The sequence below is a fragment of the Molossus molossus genome, unplaced genomic scaffold (assembly GCF_014108415.1).
Source record: "Molossus molossus isolate mMolMol1 unplaced genomic scaffold, mMolMol1.p scaffold_m16_p_7, whole genome shotgun sequence".
NCBI lineage: Eukaryota > Metazoa > Chordata > Mammalia > Chiroptera > Molossidae > Molossus > Molossus molossus.
The window spans coordinates 100,796,220-100,816,361 of NW_023425401.1; the positions used below are offsets into that span (position 1 = coordinate 100,796,220).

At 47.4% G+C, this 20,142-nt stretch overlaps 2 protein-coding genes across 2 annotated transcripts in view; both read right to left on the reverse strand.

The window, feature by feature from the left end:
• The window catches only part of KIAA1549 (KIAA1549 ortholog), a 125,415-nt gene extending 122,390 nt beyond the window's left edge, over nucleotides 1-3,025 (reverse strand). The window contains exon 1 of the mRNA XM_036246340.1: nucleotides 2,872-3,025. Coding sequence (XP_036102233.1) covers nucleotides 2,872-3,025 — 154 coding nt within the window. The remainder of the gene's footprint in view (nucleotides 1-2,871) is intronic.
• Nucleotides 3,026-6,074: 3,049 nt separating this feature from the next.
• Nucleotides 6,075-20,142, reverse strand: part of ZC3HAV1L (zinc finger CCCH-type containing, antiviral 1 like) — a 31,837-nt gene continuing 17,769 nt past the window's right edge. The window contains exon 6 of the mRNA XM_036247559.1: nucleotides 6,075-6,135. The gene's annotated coding sequence lies outside the window, so the exon portion shown is untranslated. The remainder of the gene's footprint in view (nucleotides 6,136-20,142) is intronic.

Here is a 20,142-nt window from a genome sequence, read left to right on the forward strand (position 1 = left end):
AGACACAGCATTTTCTGACTAACACTGCTTACTTTTTAGACAGAGAACCACCATATCAGAGTGCAGCAAAGCCTCGCCCATCCCCCCTCTGATGGAGAAAATACAGCACTGAGGACTGGGAGCCAGAGGGTCCTCGTGGCACAGAGGAAACCAGGGCCAAACAACTGAAATGCAACCTCTTCCCAGAATCAACCACCACTCACCAAGCACCAGGAAACCACCCTTCACCAATATCACTCCTCACAGCCTTCAAGAAGTGGATCAGGCCCTGGCTGGTTTGGCTCAGGAGTTAGTGTCGGCCCTCGGACCCAAGAGTCCCAGTTTCTGCTCCCACTAAGGGCACATACCTCGGTTGCAGTTTGTCCCTGGCCCTGGTTGGTGTCGTGTGGGTGGCAACCATTTGATGTGTCTCTCTCACATAAATGTTTCTCTCTTCCTTCCTTTTCCCTCCTGCTCTCTCTGAAGGTAAATAAAAAGGAAAAAAAAAAAAGAAGTGGATGGGGGCCACCTTTGACAGGTCTTCCCTGGAACACTTTTACTCACTGCCTTTCTTGCCGGGAACAGTCCCCACAGGGGTCTGTGCTTGCTTGTACGTGGCTTTGTGTTTCCAACTGGATCCTTGAGGACAGCTGCTTCCTAGCCTGTTCCCCAGCCTAGAAGCAGCTGCACAGACTAGAAGAGCCCAGTGCGCGAATTAGTGGAAGGATGAAGTCTCTGCTTCCGTGATGTCAGCTCCAGAGCGAACCTGGAATTCATTTCACGTCTCCAGGACGAATGCAGGCATACCTCGGGATACTGTGGCTTTGGTCGGTTTCAGACCTCCATAATAGAGCAAGTCGTATGAAATCTTTTTGCTGGTGGAGGGTCTTGCCTTCAATTTGTGTGGGGGGGGGGGGGGGGGGACGCAACACCTGTGATGCGCACTATAGCAACGTGCAATAAAATGGGGTCTGCCTGTATTTCTATTGTGGGTTGAGGGGAAACAGGAATGGACTTCTAAAGAAGAGAAAGTTATGGAGGGACAGAAAAAAAACAGCTCCACTACTGAGATCAGATTTATCAAAAGAAACTACTTATATTCTCCACATCTGCACTATATCCAGATGGCCACATTCACCTGGGGAGCTGTACAGAGGTGAAGTGCATGGAGTTTGGAGTCAAACTAACGTAAACGCCTGCAGCCTTAGTTTCCTCATCTGTAAAATGGGGACAATGAGGCCCAACCCACAACGAGATGGGATCTTGGGTATAAAATGTAGCACCCAACACACGGGCAGTGCTCAGTGCTCAGTCAATGGAAATGAGTTTGCCTGTCCTGCAGCTGATGAATCCATGAGTATCAGGTGGGCTTTCTTTGTTGACTCTGGCCAGGGGCAGTCTTCAGGATCACCTCTTCTTGCAGAGAGCCCAGGCTCTCCCCTCCTCTCCGGCCACACAGGGCTCGGACATGCAGGGAGCAGACTGAGACCTGAGGTGCTATGATAGGCAAAGTTGTCCGTACCCTTGGTATACTGCCAGAAAGAGACCCATTTTGTCACCCTCACTCTGGCGTGGCTTTCTGAGGCAGGGTTCCAGCCAGCTGTGCGAAATCTTTGTGGAGGTCCCACGAGTGTGTAAGTCGGTGGGTCAGGGCAGCAGGGCAAACTGAAAAGTGATGACTCTGCACAAACTAGCCTGTGACCTTGAGCAAGTCACTTGTCTATGTCGGTTTCCTCTTTCGTAAAAGGGGGGGGTTCCATTCTATGATCCCTTAAGTCTCATCCCGGGCTTCCACTGAAGCATCCCCTACATGACGCTGGTTATAATTCCAACAGTGAGGTCCAAGGGACACCTTCAAATGTGTTCCATTTCCTTTCAAAACCACTTGGCAGCCTTTTGGCCCTCCTCCCAAGAGAAGAGAGGATTTGGAGTGGCTTCCATGGCTTTGTTTTTGCTCCGTGTCCACCCAGAGCTGCTCATTCCACCTTTCCTTCTCTGCCCACAAAGTGGTCAAGTGTGTGTTCAGCAGGGGCAACCACTGGCTCACAGCCTGTCAGCTCAGAGATGGTTTGCAGACCATCCTGTGTGTGTGCTCAGGGTGGACAAATAAACATTTCAGAGAAGCAATATGAATTAAATCATTTCCTCAACAACAAAACCCGCCCACATGCTTCTTCATAAATCACGCCTCTTAATTCCATGCTGACGACCCGTCAGTAAACTGCATCTATTGCAAAAACCCTGACTCCTTTCATGCCCTGACACTTCAAATTCACAGTATTTTCACACTCTTATTGCACTAATGCCTTTGCAGAAGTAAAAGAAACAGCTACTTCCCTGGAAAGACCCATGGCCAGGGCGCTTTCCAAGAGATGTTCTTTGACTGTTCTTTGTGTCCTGGTGCACTGGGGGACACCGCCAGCCTTCCTGTATCTGGGGGACGCGGGGCTACTCAGAGTAATGCCACACCGTTTGAAAGCACACACACACCCCGGGTATCCCCCTTCGGCCCGACAATAAAGTATTCCCAAACATTTGATATACCACAATGATATAACCATGCACAAATACAATCCCACTGCCTGCATTTTGCAGAGAAAATAAAGGCACATTCGGAGAGGAAGCCACCAGACCCGCCTAGGGCTCCGAGGATAACAGGAGAGCTTTGCAGATCATTAGCCAGATTGGCCACAATCCGCTTGCTTTCTCCTTTTATTTTCTCCATGCCTTTATTCGCTGGGCCCGAGAAGAATGGGAAAGCATCTCACGAAAGGAGGGCGAGGGAGCGCTGGAGAATAAAAGAGTATGGGCGGGGAAAGCAGAATTTGAAAATAGCAGCAATAAAGGCAGGCAGGGTCGAGGCGGCGGCCCGAGGGTCTCCGCGGCGCTTACCTGGGGCGCACGAGGCCGGCCGGGTCAGCAGCAGCAGCCAGAGGCCGGGGAGCAGCAGCCCCGGGCGGCGGCGACGCCGGCAGCAGCGGGCGGAAGGCCCGTGGCCGCTCGGCCCCGGGACCAGCGCGACCCCGGCGCGGGTCTTCCCGTCCATGGCCGCGCCTCGGCGTCGGCGCCGCGCCCCCGGCAGTCCCGCCCGGCACCCGGCCCGGCCTCGCGGCTCGGCGCGCTCAGAGCCGGGAGAGGCGCCGCTGCGGCTCGGCTGGGACGGGGCGCCGCGCACCGGCGCGGAGGGAGGCCGGCGAGGCGGGGGCGGGCCGGGGGCCGGAACCGCGGACAGGGGCGGCCAGCCGCACGCCGGCCTCGCCGCTCCGCCCCCTTCGGAGCCTCGGAGCCGCTGCCCGGCAACGCGCGGGCCCGGCGCGGGGAGGCGAGCACCACCTCCCGGCCGGCCGGGCGCCTGCCTGCGGGGTGCTCGGCGGCGGGCGCGGGGCGCGGATGCGCCGGGTCCTCCCCCAGGACCCGCCTCCCGGGAGGGGGCGCGGGGGAACCGGGAGGCCTGGGCCCGGCCGGGAGCCGGCGCCGCCCCGGCCCGCACCCCACTCCGGGTCCCGCCCCCGGGGCTCGCGGAGAGAGGGAAGGAGGCCCGCCAGGAGGGTCCGAGCCGGAAACCTGGCCAGCCCGGAGCGCGGCGGCCTCGCTCGTCCTCGGCGCCTGGCCTCCCCCGGCTGAGTGTGCGGGGCAGCAGGTGTGAGCGGGGCGCCTGCGTGGGCAGGACAGCCTTCGGGCTGCAGAGGGGACAAAGCAGAGGGAAGGTCGGCTCGCTTCCCAGGAGCCTGGCGCGCTGAGAAAACGCGCACGCAGCTCGACCCGTCCTTTCTCCCGTTAGAGGCTCTGCCTCCGGTCCCGGCCTTTGGGACAGGAAGCCCCAGACCCGGGAGCCCCGCAAACACCGCACGTAGTAGGCCCAACGAAGGCGCCTGTTGAACCGAACTGAAGTGAGTCTGGAGAGAAGCGCGCTCGTCCAGGCCCTTTTAGGGAAAGCAGTGCTCTTGGGAGGTGGAGAGAATATCGGAGGATTGGCGTTTGGGGGTTAGGGTTCCCCGGGGAAATGAGGTCAGGTACCTACTATGTGCCAGGCATCTAAGCCTGAAGCCGCCCGGTGGTTTAAAGGTCTTGCAAGGGGCAGTTTTGAATCCAGGCGTCCTGTTGCCGTGCAGTAGGCCGGGTACTGAAGATGTGAGTTGGAGACACCACCTTCCTGCGGGGAAACTATGGTGGACGTGGAAAATGTGAATCATCTGCACTGACAAAAGGATCCAGGTTGCGCTCCAGTCCCGGTCCCCTCAGGCCGATCCTTCAACTCAACCCATCGAGGCAGTAATAGTAGCCCCTTCTCAGAATAAGGCTGAGGCATGCTTCTGTAAGCACCTGCCTGTTGGTTTCAAGGAAGATAATTGAGAATAAAGGTTAAAGATGACTTTTGTTGATGTTCCTAATTTGTACTTTATTATGCCTCCACATCATAAACAGTCTCTGTTCTCAGCAACTGATTCCCCACCACCACCACCACCACCCACCATGAAGAGAAGGCTTTGCAGACCTTGCCTCCATCCATAAACTCCAGGTGAGTAACTGCGGAGAGACCCTGCCTGTCCCAGCATGTCCGCTCCCTGGATATGCTGGCCCTGGATCTGGGACCTCTGATTCACACTTTTCTTGATTATCTGAACTCACTGTGTAAAAACTTCATTAGACCACAAACCTCTGCCTTGAGGTGATTCTTAAATTGTCTTGTCCTGTTATGTTATTTAATCTTTTATGAAATTATGCTGTGCCTCTCCAGCCAAATGAATATGAGACTGGAAGCGGGTGTCATCCTGCTTAGGATTCCCCAGAGCACCTGTAAACCCTCATTATACAAATTTGTTATTTGAACCCGAGCACCCACCTGCCCAAGGGAGAGGATTGACCTTTCAGACCTGGCCCCAGCCTCCAGTAAGCGCCAACCTACACTAGAATCCAGGGTGTCAGAAAAAGGAGGCTCCCTCTTAATTCTCAGGCAATTAAAGGAAAGGAAGTGTTTAACCCCAGCCATTAAGAAGGGATTGAGCCCTGGCTGGTTTGGCTCAGCGGTTAGAGTGTCGGCCTGTGGACCAAGGAGTCCCAGGTTCGATTCTGGCCAAGGGCAGGTATTCAGTTGCAGTTTGTCCCTGGTCCTGGTCAGGTCGTATGGGAGGCGACCAGTCGATGTGTCTCTCCCCCTCCTTCCCTCCCACTCTATCTGATGATAAATGTAAAAATATCTTCGGGTGAGGATTAAAAAAAAAAAAAAAGGGATTGACATCAGTTGGAAAGCCAGAAATAAAAATCTCAACTTCACGATAATAGAAATGACTCAAGGTCACCAACTTCCTAAGGAAAGTAAGATTCCTAGGGTCCCATAGTCTCCAAGCTCTGAAAGCATTAAACTACATATTACTTCTGTTAGGATCTAGAACCTTCTGGCTCAGTGTTCAGAAACACATCTCCCGGGGCTCTAACAGTTCAGGTGGTGAGCTGTGTGACTCACAAGTCCAGGACGGACTGAGTGGTAAAAGTAGGGTGTGTGTGTGTTTGCACGTGTGTGTACTGCATGTGCACATACACGCCTCCACATGTGTACACACACATTTGTCTGATATGAGAAGGGATTATGTGAAGGTCTTAGGGCATTCACGCTAGTGAACACTTCCGAGCACCAGCTATGCCCAACCAGGATGGGGGATATAAAAGATGCAATTTTAGAGATTATCTCATCCAGTTGTCATTTTATAGATAAAGAAACAAGTCAAAGAGGTTGTTCATTTACCTCAGGCTCAGCCCCCATCTTCCATTTTCCGGTTAAACCACACAACCTCCAAGAGATGGGGGAGACATAGGGCCCTCAAAAGGCTTACAGTCTGGTTTGGGGGGGAGGGGATCAGTCCCCCTTAGACTGACGCAAAACAGGCCCCAGCTGTGGGGGCCCCACTCCAGGCCTCCTCCAACTGCTGCACCCTCCCCACAGTGCAAGAAGCCTAACAGGCCAACGGGACACCCCCAGGAGCCAGAATGCCCCACCCACTGGGCCCCAGGCTCACTTCCAGGGCCTGTGTGGCCTCTTCCTCCCCAAGGGTGAGCCAACAACTGGCGTGTCTGGCCCCAGGGGCAGCCAAGGGGTCGCTGTCTGCAAGAAAGTGGTGGAACTTGGACATGCACTAGGGTGAGATCAGCACAGGAAGCCTGCAGGAGAGAAGCAAAGAACGAGGTGTGGGAATAGAAGGCGAAACAAGCCCCATATTCCTGTGTCAACTTAGCCGCCATATTCCTGCTCAGAACTCCAAGAATCTGAGGATGATCTGATGATGGCTTGATTATGCCTATCTTGCCTGCTGGGGGTTTGTTACAAAGATTAAACAAAATAAGATAAATGTCCATAAAGTTCATTTATAAAGGAATATTTTATGAACACTTACTATATGCCAGGCACTGCCTTGTGCATTGTGGATACAACAGCAAACAAAATAAAGGCCTTTCTGCCCTGACCGGTGTTGCCTAATGGTTAGAGTGTCAGCCCTTGGACCAAAGGGTCACCTGTTCGATTCCTGGTCAAGGGCACCTACCTGGGTTGCAGGTTTGATCCCCGGCCCTGGTCAAGATGTATGTGGGGGGCAACCAACTGATGTGCCTCTCTCTTTCTCCCCCTCCCTCCCTCCCTCTCCTCCTGGCTCTCTAAAAAAAGTAATGGAAGAAATAACCTCCGGTGAAGATTAACAAAATAAATAAATAAAGGCCTTTCCTCATGGACCTTGCATTCTAGTGAAAAGAGACAGGCAATAAGTAAGTGACAATATATAGCACTCTAACAGGGTGACAGAGAGCCATGGGATGTCTGGGGAGAGGGTTCCAGGCAGGGGGAGCAACTGTGCAAAGTGAAAAAGAAGCTAGAACAGAGTAAACATTTACAAACCATTTACTGCCCTGGCTGGTCTGGCTCAGCAGTTAGAGCATCAGCCCGTGGACTAGAGAGTCCCGGGTTCGGTTCCCACTAAGGGCACGTACCTCGGTTGCGGTTTGTCCCTGGCCCTGGTTGGGGTTGTGTGGGTGGCAGCCACTCAATGTGTCTCACATCGATGTTTCTCTCTCTCTCTTTCCCCCCTCTCTTCCTCCTGCTGTATCTGAAGATAAATACAAAAATGTCCTCAGGTAAGGATTAAATAAATAAATAAATAGCATTTACTGAGCCCAGCCGGTGCGGCTCAGTGGTTGAGCATCAACCCATGCACCAAGAGGTCGCCGGTTTGACTCCCAGTCAGGGTACATGCCCAGGTTGTGGGCCCGATCCCCAGTGGGGGGCATGCAGGAGGCGGCCAGTCGATGTTCTCTCTTACTCTCTCCCTTCCTCTCTCTCTAAAAATCAATAAAGAAAAAAAAAATTTTGTAACCATTTACTGAGCCCCTACTGAGTACGCTATAGTTTCTTCAAAGAGTTGACAATCTTATAGAAAAAATAAATTAAAAAAATAACCATGTTGCAAAGTAGACCATAATAAGTGTCAGAAGGAACTTACAGAATGTCTGAAGAAGGGAGAAATCCTATTTGATGAGAGAATCAGGGAACTTCATGGTGAAGTTGCAGGTGAGCCAGGCCTTATGGGATCCTTGAAAGACAAGGAGGATTTGGACAGCTAAGGAGGACAGGACGGTTATTCCAGGTGGAGGGGATGTTATGAACAAGGACATCAAGGGAGGAAAGCATGGATTTATCTAGCTACTGTCCTGGATCAGTGGAAACAATAGTCCACAGATCTGGCTGCATAATAAAATCATCTGGACTCCAAAAAACAAAACAAAAACGAACAACAAACAAAAAGCTCCCCAGGCCATACCCCAGTCCAATTAAATCCAAATCTCTGCAGGTGAGGCTTGGGCAATCACGCCTTTAAAAAGCTTCCCAGGATTCTGACGTGCAGTCAGGAGCAAGAGCCACAGAAAACAGTGTGGAGGCTATTCAAAAAGTTAAAAGCAGCACTACTGTGAGATCTAGCAACCCCACTTCTGAGTATCCAACCAAAGGAAATGACTGTTGTGCAGAGATGTCTGCAAACACACAACCCGTGCTCATTGCAGCATTATGCATAGTAACCGAGGCATGGAAACAACGTAAGTGTCTATCTACGGGGGAATGGCTGAAGAAATTGTGAGATTTGCAATATCTATGAATATTATTTAGCCATGAAAAAGAAGGAAATCCTGTCATTTCCGACAACATGGATGGACCCTGAAGGCATTATGCTAGTTGAAATAAGTCAGACAGAGAAAAACAAATCATTGTAAGCTCTCACATGTGGAGTCTAAAGACATCAAACACGAGGAAACAGAGAGCAGAGTGCTGTTTATCAGGGACTAAGGTGTGGGGGATGTGGGGAGATGTTGGTTAAAGGGTATAAACTTTCAGTCATAAGATGAATAAGTTCCGGGGATCTAAAGTACGACATGGCGACCATAGTTAACAACACTGTATTGTTTAAAAAAATGTTTTTCCCTTGTCTGGCTGGTGTGGCTCAGTGGTTGAGCATCAACCCATGCACCAAGTGGTCACAGGTTCAATTCCTGGTCAGGACACATGCCCGGGTTGTGGGCCCGATCCCCAGTGTGGGGCATGCAGGAGGTGGCCAGTCGATGGTCTCTCTCATCGATGTTTCTGTCTCTCTCTCCCTCTCCCTTCCTCTCTCTCTCTAAAAATCAATAAAGGAAAAATTGATTTTTAGAGAGAGAGGAAGGGAGATATCTAGCTAAAAGTCTGGACTTTATAATGGGGCATCAGTAACATTTTTTTTTTTGAGATATTATTAGAACTAAGCACAAGAAGAATTACTCTATTAACAATATATAAGGTGATTTGGAGAGAAAAAAGACTGCAAGTAGAGAGACCAATTAGGACAGGATCTTTAACAGTGCATGCCTGAAGTATCAAGAATTATAACATTTTTCACCATCAAACAGACAGAACTTTTTAAAAATTGATAATATCCATTTGTGGCAGAGTATGGGGAAATAGGCATTCTCCGATTGGACTGGTGGAGGTATAATTTGGTATACCCATTTTGGAGGACATTTTGGCCTTATCTATTGACATTTAAAATCAGCACACCATCTGGTGCAGAAAATTCCATTTCAAAAAATATATCTGGTTTTGCGCTTTTTTCTTTCTTTCTTCCCTCTTTTTTTAAAATATATGTTTTTATTGATTTTTTTAGAGAGTGGAAGGGAGAGAGATATAGAAATATCGATGAGAAACATCCATCAACTGCCTCCTGCACACCCTCTGCTGGGGGTCAGCCCAAGCATGTGCCCTGACCGGGATTTGAACCAGAGACCTCTTGGTGCACAGGATGATGCTCAACCAACTGAGCCACACCAACCGGGACCTCTGTGTTGTTGTTTTTTAAGTCAGGCTTAATTCAGGTAGGTAGATTCGGTCAGGTAATTCAATCAGATAAAATTTACCTTTTTAAAAGTGTACAGTTCAATGAATTTTGATAAATGTGTGAAGTCCTGTAGCCACCACCACATTTAAGATATAGAACATTTTTTTGCCCTAAGAAGTTCCCTTATGCCAACTTGCAGTCTGCAGTCTGCAACTGGCCACCACTGATCTGATTTCTGTTTCTATACCTTTGTCTTTCTAGAATTTCATATAAATGGAATCATACAGTACATAGCCCTTTGTGTCTGATGTCTTTTATTTAACAAAATGTCTCTGAGATTCATTCCAGTTGTTACATGTATTGGTAACTTGTTCCTTTCTATTGCTAACAAGTACTCCATTGAATGGATATACCACCATTTGTTTATCCACCGGGAAAAGAAATACTATGTGGAGTTTGGAGAGTAAATAAATGAAGACAAGTGTTCATTTTTATGAAGAGTAATGTTCACTTTTTGCCCTATATATAAATACATCTGATTACACTTACACTTGATTAATACAACTGATATCATTTGAATTTTTTACACAACCATGAACAAACTTTTTATTTAATTTATTTTTAATAAAAACTGTGGGTTTGAATGTAAATTAGCAAATAGATGAGACACATTCTGGATGTTAAATCAACTACTGAAATATGAGGAGAGGAAATAATAAAACATGATTCAGAGGTTTTGAGGCCACATCTGCAAGGATAGGTAAAGGGAAGCCAGTTGGAGAGGCGGGGTTAGGGGGAAAGAAGCGTTGAATACTGAATGCGATGGCTGTGAAGAGCGGGCCGGCACCAAAGAACAAAGGGAACGAGCCCAGCCAGTGTGGCTCAGTGGTTGAGCATCGGCCCATGCACCAAGAGGTCGCCAGTTCGATTCCCGGTCAGGGAACATGCCCAGGTTGTGGGCCCAATCCCCAGTGGGGGGCATGCAGGAGGCGGCTAATTGATGTTCTCTCTCATCAGTGTTTCTATCTCTCCTTCTCCCTTCCTCTCTCTCTGAAAAAAAAAAAAAAAAATTTTTGTAAAGAGCAAAGGGAGCCCAAGCAGTGGGCGGTGCAGGTGAGGCTCGGGCTGGGGAGAGGAGGCAGGTAGGGCTGAAAATGCAGATGTGGAAATCGCCTGCATAGACTTCATTAGCTTCAGCCGTGAGAGTGAACGGCTGTGCCTGGGAAGAGAGGAGAGGAGGAAAGGAAGGCTGAGAACAGACCCTTGGGAAAGACCTTCCTTTGGAAAAGCGAGGAGGAGCCGATGTGAAAGGCAGAGACTGAGAAAGCTGAGAACACGCAAAACGCGATGTCACCAGAGGCCTGCGAGGGACGTTTCCGGAGGGAATGGTCAACGTCAGGAACAATGAGGACTGTGAGAAAATCTCTTTGGACTTGATGTGTAGTCATTAAAGAGACTTTCTGGCCCTGGCCGGTTTGGCTCAGCGGTTAGAGTGTAGGCCCACAGACCAGAGAGACCTGGGTTTGGCTCCTGCTAAGGGCACGTACCGGTTGGGATCGTGTGGGTGGCAGCCAGTCGATGTGTCTCACATTAATCTCTCTCTCTCTCTCTCTTCCTCCCCCTCCCCTCCTGCTCTATCTAAAGATAGATGCAAAAATGTCCTCGGGTGAGAATGAAAAAAAAAACAAAACAGAGAGACTTTCTGTTGAAATGGGGAAGGTGGGGAGAGGCAAATAACATAGAAAAAAGAATGAACTGATTGGGCCCGGCCGGTGTGGCTCAGTGGTTGAGCATTGACCCATGCATCAAGACATCACCAGTTTGATTCCCGGTCAGGGCACATGCCCGGGTTGTGGGCCCGATCCCCAGTAGGGTGGGTGCATGCAGGAGGTTGCCAATCAATGTTCTCTCTCATCAATGTTTCTATCTCTCCCTCTCCCTTTCTCTCTCTCTAAAATCAATAAAGAAAAAAAAATTTTTTGCCCTGGCCGGTTTGGCTCAGCGGATAGAGCGTCGGCCTATGGTCCGGAGAGACCGGGGTTCGGTTTCCGCTAAGGGCACGTACCTCGGTTGCAGTTTGTCCCCGGCCCTGGTTGGTTGTGCGGGTTGCAGCCACTCGATGTGTCCCTTTCACATCGATGTTTCTCTCTCTCCCTCTCCCTCCCTCCCACTCTATCTGTACAAAAATTGGAAAAAAATGTCCTCGGGTGAGGATAACATAAAAAACAAAAAAAAATTTTTTTAAAGAATGAGCTGGTTGGGAAATAATGGAGGCCACAGAGAATGGTATCTAGTTGGTTGGACCGTTGCCCCTGCACCAAAAGGTGGTGGGTTTGATTCCCGATTAGGGCACATACCCAGGTTTTGGTTTTGATCCCCGGTTGGGGTGCACACAGAAGGCAGCCAATAGATGTTTCTTTCACACAACGATGCCCCCCCTTCCTTTCTCTCTCTAAAATCAATTTAAAAATTTTTTTTTAAAGTAACACATAATTCTTTTGAAAAGGCAGTCAGCAACCCAGTGCACGGTATCGAGAGAGTGGCTTGGTTACATTATAGTCTCAAGAGAGAATGTTATGCTTCTGTTACAGTAACTAAAAACATGGGGCATGTTTGGGTTATAATGTGAAATGGGAAAAAATTAAACATAAAATTGTTTATGGGATAATATAAAACAATATGTATGACTGGAAGGGAATTGTACAATGCTTTACTTAAAACTGATGTATTAAGATAATGGGATTATGAGCATTCTGTTCTTTAATGTTGTTGTTATATTTGTCTTTTTCATTGGGGAAAAAAATGTTTATAAGGCTTTGCCTTCCTCCAAGAGAAGAGGGGAGTCAGATGACGATGGCTCAAGAGGAGATGTTAGGTGGTCTCTAAAGTGACCTCTCCCCCAGCACAGTGTTAAAAGCAGGATTTGGACTATACACATGAACATCCAAAAAAAGAAAACCATCAGAGTGAGCTCTAGTAGGTGGGGAGGTTTCAGACTGCATGGGGCTTAGGCGGGATCTTGGACAATGGGAACCATGGGTATATTTGTTAAAGGAAGAAAACAAGGGCAGGCGAGAGGCTACTGCAGAAAAATGAAAGGTGGAAAGGCAAGTTAGAAACTGAAAAAGCAAGAAGGTGGAAATGAACAGACTGTAGCCCTTGCCTAATTGGAGGAAAAGCTATTCATAAGGAACTGGGGGACAAAAAGACAAAATAAGTAGGTTACGGTCAGATTGTAGCAAGCAAAGAGTGGAGACCCACCATGGTCTAAACTAAATCAGTTGAACTCAATCCTTGGGAAGACCTCCTGCTTATCAAAGAGGACGCCAGTGGAGGGAGAGACATCCTCAAAGTGCCCATGACCACAGATACAATGTTTAAAACCAGGATCCTTGTTCCGTAACAACACTGACAAATAAGAATGTTCCTGAGGCAGGTTCCAAGCTGCACCTCTCCGTCTGTTGTACTTTCCCCCAAACTCCAACCCCAACCAAAACAAGCGGCCACAGATCAGCTGGCTCAATCCCCTGCCCACGCTCTCCACGGTCATTTCCCACGATCGCCCCAAAGCTATGGGCAGCTCTCCTCGGGCATGCCAAAAATCCACAGTAGACTCACGACAACAGTTGGTGAAAGCTGTTTTTAGAATCTCCCTCATTCTTTGGCATTCGACTAACTCCAACTCACATATGACTGTGTTCTGAAACTCATCGACTCTGGCTTAAGTTCAGAGTGAGAATAATGATAGCAGTCTAGCTCACCTTGCCATGAGTTTGGATCAATTACATGAATAAATACAGCCAAACTCACAGTAACTACATAGCTGTCCAAATTTCCTTGCTTCTCTGGAAAACTCCATGCTCACCCAGATTCCTAGATGACCAGACCACCATCCTGGGGGAGCTCTGCTCTCAGGCTCTGGTAGTCAGGGCCCCCTTCTCCGGGGAGCCTCCCCTGGTCTCCCCGAGCTGAGTTTGTCGCCCTTCCTTTGTGCACCCGTAAGTCCCTGCAATACTTCTGTCACTGCATTGAGCACATGGAATAAATCTCCACGTGTCCATAAGTTCTTCAAGGGAAGAGACCTTGTTTTCATCTCTGTTCCCCGGTGCCTAGAGCAGTGTTTGGCAGGTTATAGGGCTCAATTCATGCTTGTTGAACAAATAAATGGAAGTACAAGAACTAAGCTCTAGGCCAGTCTCTTCCCTCACTTTACCCCTCCCCGGTCCCCAATTAATAATTAACCTAATTAATCCATTAGGGGAGCATAAGTTTGTCCACATATATTTGGCATCAGGGCCAGAAGGGATGTGGCACCCACTTAACCATCCTTACACCGACAGAGTGACTTCTTGGACTTCAGAGTATGTCAAGAAATGCTGGACTCCTCTGCTATCCACTATGAGACACCAGCAGGGGATTGCTTAAAAACGTACAAGGTCACATCAGACATGACACTAATTGACCTTGGACAGCGTTTAGTAAGCTGGTAACTGGTACCACCAAAGGTTCGCTCAGGTTAGGGAACGAAGGCTCCTCGCAGCAATAGAGGCAGAACACAGTCTCCGCCCCTTAGGGAGTGTCAATCCCCAGGCTACAAAATGCGCTCGCAGCAGTGGGATTGTGTAGGCTCTGGATGAAAGCTGTGAGAAGCTGGATGGTTAAACCATCTGCCCACAAACAACTCTGTGTGGAACTCATCCACCATCTAAAAGGGAAAATTAAGAACTTTCTAGCCCTGGATGGTTTGGCTCAGTGGTTAGACCGTCGGCCTGCGGACCAGAGGGACCTGGGTTCGGTTCCACTAAGGGCACGTACCTGGGTTGCAGTTTGTCCCCGACCCTGGTTGGGGTCGTGTGGGTGGCAGCCAGTCAATATGTCTCTCTCACATCATTGTTTCTCTCTCTCTCTTTCTCTCCCTCCCACTCTATCTGAAGATAAACGCAAAAATGTCCTCAGGTGAGGATAAAAAAAAAAAAAAAAGAACTTTCTAGAGCAGCGTCCGGAAGAACTTCCTGTGATGATGGAACCATTCTACACATCTGTCCAGTCTGGTGAAGTAGCCATGAGCCACAAGTGGCTACAAGCACTCAAAGTGTGGCTTGTATAACCGATGAGCTAAATGTTTGATGATATCTTTTTTTTTTTATCCTCACCAGAGAACATTTTTGCATTTATCTTCAGATAGAGCTGGAGGAAGAGAGGGAGGAAAAGAGAGAAACACTGATGTGAGAGAGACACATCAAGTGGCTGCCACCCACAGAACCCCAACCAGGGTCGAAGACAAATTGCAACCAAGGTACATGCATGCCCTTAGCGGGAACCGAACCCGGGACTCTGGTCCATGGGCCGAGGCTCTAACCGCTGAGCAAAACCGCCCAGGGCTGATGATATTTCATTTTAATTAATTTAAAGTGAAATATGCACATGTGGCTAGTGGCTGCCATATTGGACGGCGGAGTCCTGGACCACAGAAAGAAATGTAATAGCTGCTATGTGTAAAATAATTAGACACACTGCCAATTCATACCACACTGTTCATAACCAACCATAAATCGGAAGTGGTCTGTAATAGGCCGTAATGTCTGGGGCAAAAACAACCTTTTGAACCTGAGTTTCTTCACTACCCTCATCACTGTGTCCCTGTAACTTTCTTTCTTTCTTTCTTTCTTTCTTTCTTTCTTTCTTTCTTTCTTTCTTTTTCTTTAGTAATTTTAGAGAGAGAGGAAGTGAGAGGGAGAGAGAGATAGAAACATTGATACGAGAGAACATCAACTGGCCGCCTCCTACATGCCCCCCACTGGGGATCGGGCCCACAACCCGGGCATGTGCCCTGACCGGTAATCGAACTAGTGATCTCTTGGTGCATGGGTCGACGCTCAACCACTGAGCCACACCAGCTGGGCCCCTGTAACCTTCTGAGAATTCACCTGAAATTTTAGGTTTGGGTGTGAGAGGTTGTCTGCCTAAGACTTAGGCCAGAATCAAACTCAGCCACTATCACCCATGACCACAGAAGTCTGAGGAAGTCCCATGTGCAGTAAGGTTAGCTATTAGATTAATTTTTTTAAAGATATCTGCAGCCCTGGCCGGTTTGGCTCAGCAGTTAGAGTGTCGGCCGGCAGACCAAAGAGTCCTGGGTTCAATTGCTGGTCAAGGGCACGTACATTGGTTGTGGATGGTCCCTGGCCCTGCTCAGGGTCATGTGGGAGGCAACCAGATGATGTGTCCCTCTCACGTTGATGTTTCTCTCCCACTCTGTCTGAAGATAAATGGAAAAATATCCTTGAGTGAGGATTAAAAAAAACAATAAAAAGACATCTGCAGATCAAACATCTACAGCAAAAAGACCACATAAAAACAAAACTTCGAAAGCTCCCCAACATCCTTCAAATAAAACCCATTGCTCAGCACCCCCTGCATAGGTTCTCAGTCTTCTGCAGGGAAGTCCAGCCTTGGGACCGCCCTTGCAGGGATGCCTCGTTACCAGCTTTCCACTGCCCCTTGCTTCACCCACCCTTCGTCTGAGGGGCTCCTCACCACAGCCTTCCCCGACGGCCCATCCCCATCTAAGTGAGTCGCTCCTGTTCGTCTCTTCTTCCCTAGCGCTTACTGTGGTTTTAATTTTGGGTTTGGTTTCATGACTATGTTTGCCATGAGGACAGAGACCATTACTTCCTGTTTAAAGACGAATATTTACACAACAGTTAATTGCTCAGACTCTTGGGTCAAGACTGTATTTTTTTGTCATAGCTCCACCACTTATTGGCTATGACATATTAGCCCCTCTGAGCCTCAGTGTTCTCATCTATAAAATGGAACAACAGGAACTGTAACTACTTCATGAAGTTTTATAAAGGTTAAATGAGTTGGTATCCATAAAGCACATAGAAAAGAGCCTCGCTCACAGCAAGGTCCAGATTCGTATTAGCTCTTGTTATCCTTTGCCATTAAGTTGTCAATGCCTGGCAGAGTACCTGGCACATAGTATGTTCTCAGTAAATACTAAATGAATGCTCGAATTTCCATTGGGTTACTACAGAAATGTTCTGATCTTCTTTCCAACCACTTTTTGCTATCTTAATATGTATTTATTTATGTATTTATTTACTGAGAAAGAAAGAGGAAGTGAGAGATAGAAACATCTATGTGATAGAAAAACATCGATTGGCTGACTCCTGCACGCCCCCTACTGGGGATCGAGCCCACAACCGGTATGTGCCCTGACCGGGAATGGAACAGGGACCTCTCGGTCCATGGGACACACTCAATCCACGGAGCCACACTGGCCAGGCACTTTTTGCCATCTTAAAGCAATGGCAACAATCTCTAAACATATTTTAAGTAATTGATAGTAACCAGCTAATTTATAAATTAACTTTTAAAGAGTTTTGCTTTTAAAGACACCAAGTTAATGAAGTTCTACCTGCTTTTGGCTTCTGAGAGTCTTTTAAATACTACACAATGCCTTTGCTGTGTCTATAGCTTTCTGATGTTCACTATTCATTTTGTTGGCATGATGTATCTATTCAGAAATTCTCTTCGTGATCTATTAGTCTTATGTTTGGAGATAAGTTCTGCTTAGTCATGGTATGGTTGAGAACACTGGATTTAGAGGAAGACAGACTTTGACTATTGTTTCACCACTTAATAACCATGAAATTTTAGGCATGATTTTTCTGATCCTGGGTATCCTCACCTAAAAATGTAAATGTTAATACCTACTTCATCATGTTGTATGAAAATAATTGCATCGGATAAGTCGCTCAGCATCTCATTGTATACAGTGATAATTACTATTGCTCAATGTGTTGCTGGAATCTTATTTAAGAATTTTGTAACTATGCTCAAAAATGGAATTGGCTTCTAATAGAATTTGTTAAGGAATTTTCCTTTTTAGTGTTAAGACTATCACTGATTTAATTCACAGTGAATTGGGAGCATGCCACATTTCTCATTTTCCTAAAAAGAACTTTAATTTTTTATTATACATTGTAAAAAAAAGCAGAATATCCAGAGGACCAAAGTTATAAATATTAAAATTATCTGTAATCTCACCACCTCAAAAGATGCACTGTTAACATAAGATCATATGCTCTTCCAGATACTTTAAATGCATAAATGCACACACTCACACACACATAGTACTGGTAGAAAACCAGGATCTGAATATACACACAATTTTTTGTTTCATTCAGCAATATATATAAACGTCTTTTCAACTTTAAAATATTTCCAAAACATGACCGACTGGTGTGTCAGTGGATTGAGCATCGTCCCATGGACTGAGAGGTCCTGGTTCGATTCCTGGTCGGGTTACATGCCTGGATTGTGGGCTCCATCCCCAGTAGGGGGCATGTAGGAGGCAGCCAATCAATGTATCTCTGTCACATGGATGTTTCTCTCTCTCTCTCTCTAAATAAAATCAATAAAAACATATAAATCTAGCCGGTGTGGCTCAGTGGTTGAGCATCGACCCATACACCAACAGGTCACCGGTTCGATTCCTGGTCAGGACACATGCCCAGGTGTAGACCCAATCCCCAGTGGAGGGCATGCAGGAGGCGGCCAGTTGATGTTCTCTCTCATCGATGTTTCTATCTCTCTCTCCTTTTCACTTCCTCTCTCTCTAAAATCAATATAGGGAGAAAAAACAACATATAAAAAATAAAACATTTCCAAAACATCATTTTTAATGGTGGCATTGTATTCCAAGATATTAAACTATCCTAAGATGTTCAGAAAATTCCCTAACGTGGACACTTGGGTGGTTCCCGATATTTTACTATTATAAACAATGCTACACCAAACACTGTTTTACATTTCCCACCATGCTGTTTGCTCCAGGAAGCTGACCTTTGCAAGAATGAATCCTTGAGCTTCTACCCTCTCGGGCTTCCTGTGGGATTGGCCAGTGGCGGGGAGAAGGGGGGCGAGGGGTACTAGCAAAAATCTGATAATGCGAAAAGAAGGGGACAAGAGTATTTATTCCCACAGCTCCCTCCCTGAAGCACTACTACGTGACTGTGTCCTTGAACATAAGACCTTGAATGCATCTGGTAGGAGGTTCTCTCCTGTGGCTACTCTCCCTAGGTTCCCGCACTAGCTCCTCCCCCTTGCACCTTCATGCTTAGGGTGATACAGTGTCCTCATCACGGCTAGTCCAAGCATTCTGCCGGTCTTTGGTTTCCCTTAACACTGCCCAGGCCTTTATAAAGAGTCCTCCATGAAATTCTCCACATTTATCCAGTTTCAGTGTGTCCTGTTTCTTTCCAGTACCTTAAAAAATAGGAACAACTTTATAGGTAAATTCCTCTGCCCATCTTTTATTACCACATGATGAATTTCTGAAACTGGAATTATTGGATCAAAGAGCAGGAGTATTTTTAAGATCTTTTATAATATTGCCAATCTGTCTTCTCACATACCTTTCCTCCAGCAGTACATGAGAGTCAGCCTTCAGGCCCCCTGTCCAAGTGGATATTACTTTTGAATTTCAGGCGGGGCTTATTTTTTGTTTCCAGTGCTAGGAAAAGCTCTTCTGTTACAATCCTGAGTAAGCTGGTAGCCGAGTACTTCCTCAAATGCCTACTGTAAAGAAATAAAGTCTTTCTACATACTTGTGTTAAACAAAAATTTTAACTGCCATAGCTAAAGTCATTTTTTTAAAAATATATTACGGAGAGGGAGAAACATCCTCGTTCGGCTGCCTCCTGCACGCCCCCTATTGGCCCTGGCCGGGACTCCAATTGGTGACTTTTCAACGCAAGGGAAGCGCCTCAGTCAACTGAGCCATACCACCCAGGGCACAACTAAAGTCTTTTTAAAAGAAAGGGTTTATTGGCCCAGTGCCAGCAAAATAAAGATAGGTCTTGGGGCACAGAGTCTAAACCACCAGCAGCAAGGCTAGTAGGAAAAATACACATGTCCTTGGTCCTGGAGTTCTACAAGGGTTTTTGTACATCAAGTAGGGGGGAGAAAAATGTAAGCTGATCTGAAAGGCTTTCCATTAGCTCTAGACAAAGGGGACGTGAGGAGGTGACTCTAGTTCTGGGACAGGTGCAGCAGTCAGTAAACAAGAAGTGGAGTCTCCCAGGGTTCAGTAGGTGCCTGGCTATTCTCTTTTTAGATGATCTCAGAAATAGCCACCTGGCCCTTGCTGGTTTGGCTCAGCGGTTAGAGCGTCAGCCTGCGGTCCAGAGAGACCCGGGTTCGGCTTCCGCTAAGGGCATGTACCCAGCCCTGGTTGGGTCATGCGGGTAACAACCACTCGATGTGTCCCTTTCACGTCAATGTTTCTCTGTCTCCCTTCCTCTCTCTCCCTTCCACTCTATCTGAACAAAAAATGAAAAAATGTCCTCGGATGAGGATAAAAAAAAAAAAATAGCCACCTGAAAGTTACTTTAAACTTCCCAACACACACTAAGGAGTGTGAGCAGTCTTTCATTGGTTTTGTACTGCAGTTGTTCACTGAAAACCCTTTTTTGTTTCTTCCTTCCACCCTCTGGCCTGCTGTAGTTTAACTTAAGACATCTCAGAATTTTCTTCTTGTCCCTTTTAACAAACGGAAATGTATGACAAAAAGCATATATAAAATGTATCTACCTATTTAGAAAAACAAACAAACCCACAGGAAGGCTACAACAGAACAGTGATCATGACTCAGCTGGGCAGTTCTGGTCTTGGATGCACTGATGGCCGACTGCGGGGCCAGTAGGCAGCTCTGCTGAGCTCTCTCACTAGTTTGGGGAACAGCAGGCTAGAGGCTGGTCTAGGATGGCCTCAGCTGGCACAGCTGGACTCTCCTCCAGGTCATCTCAAC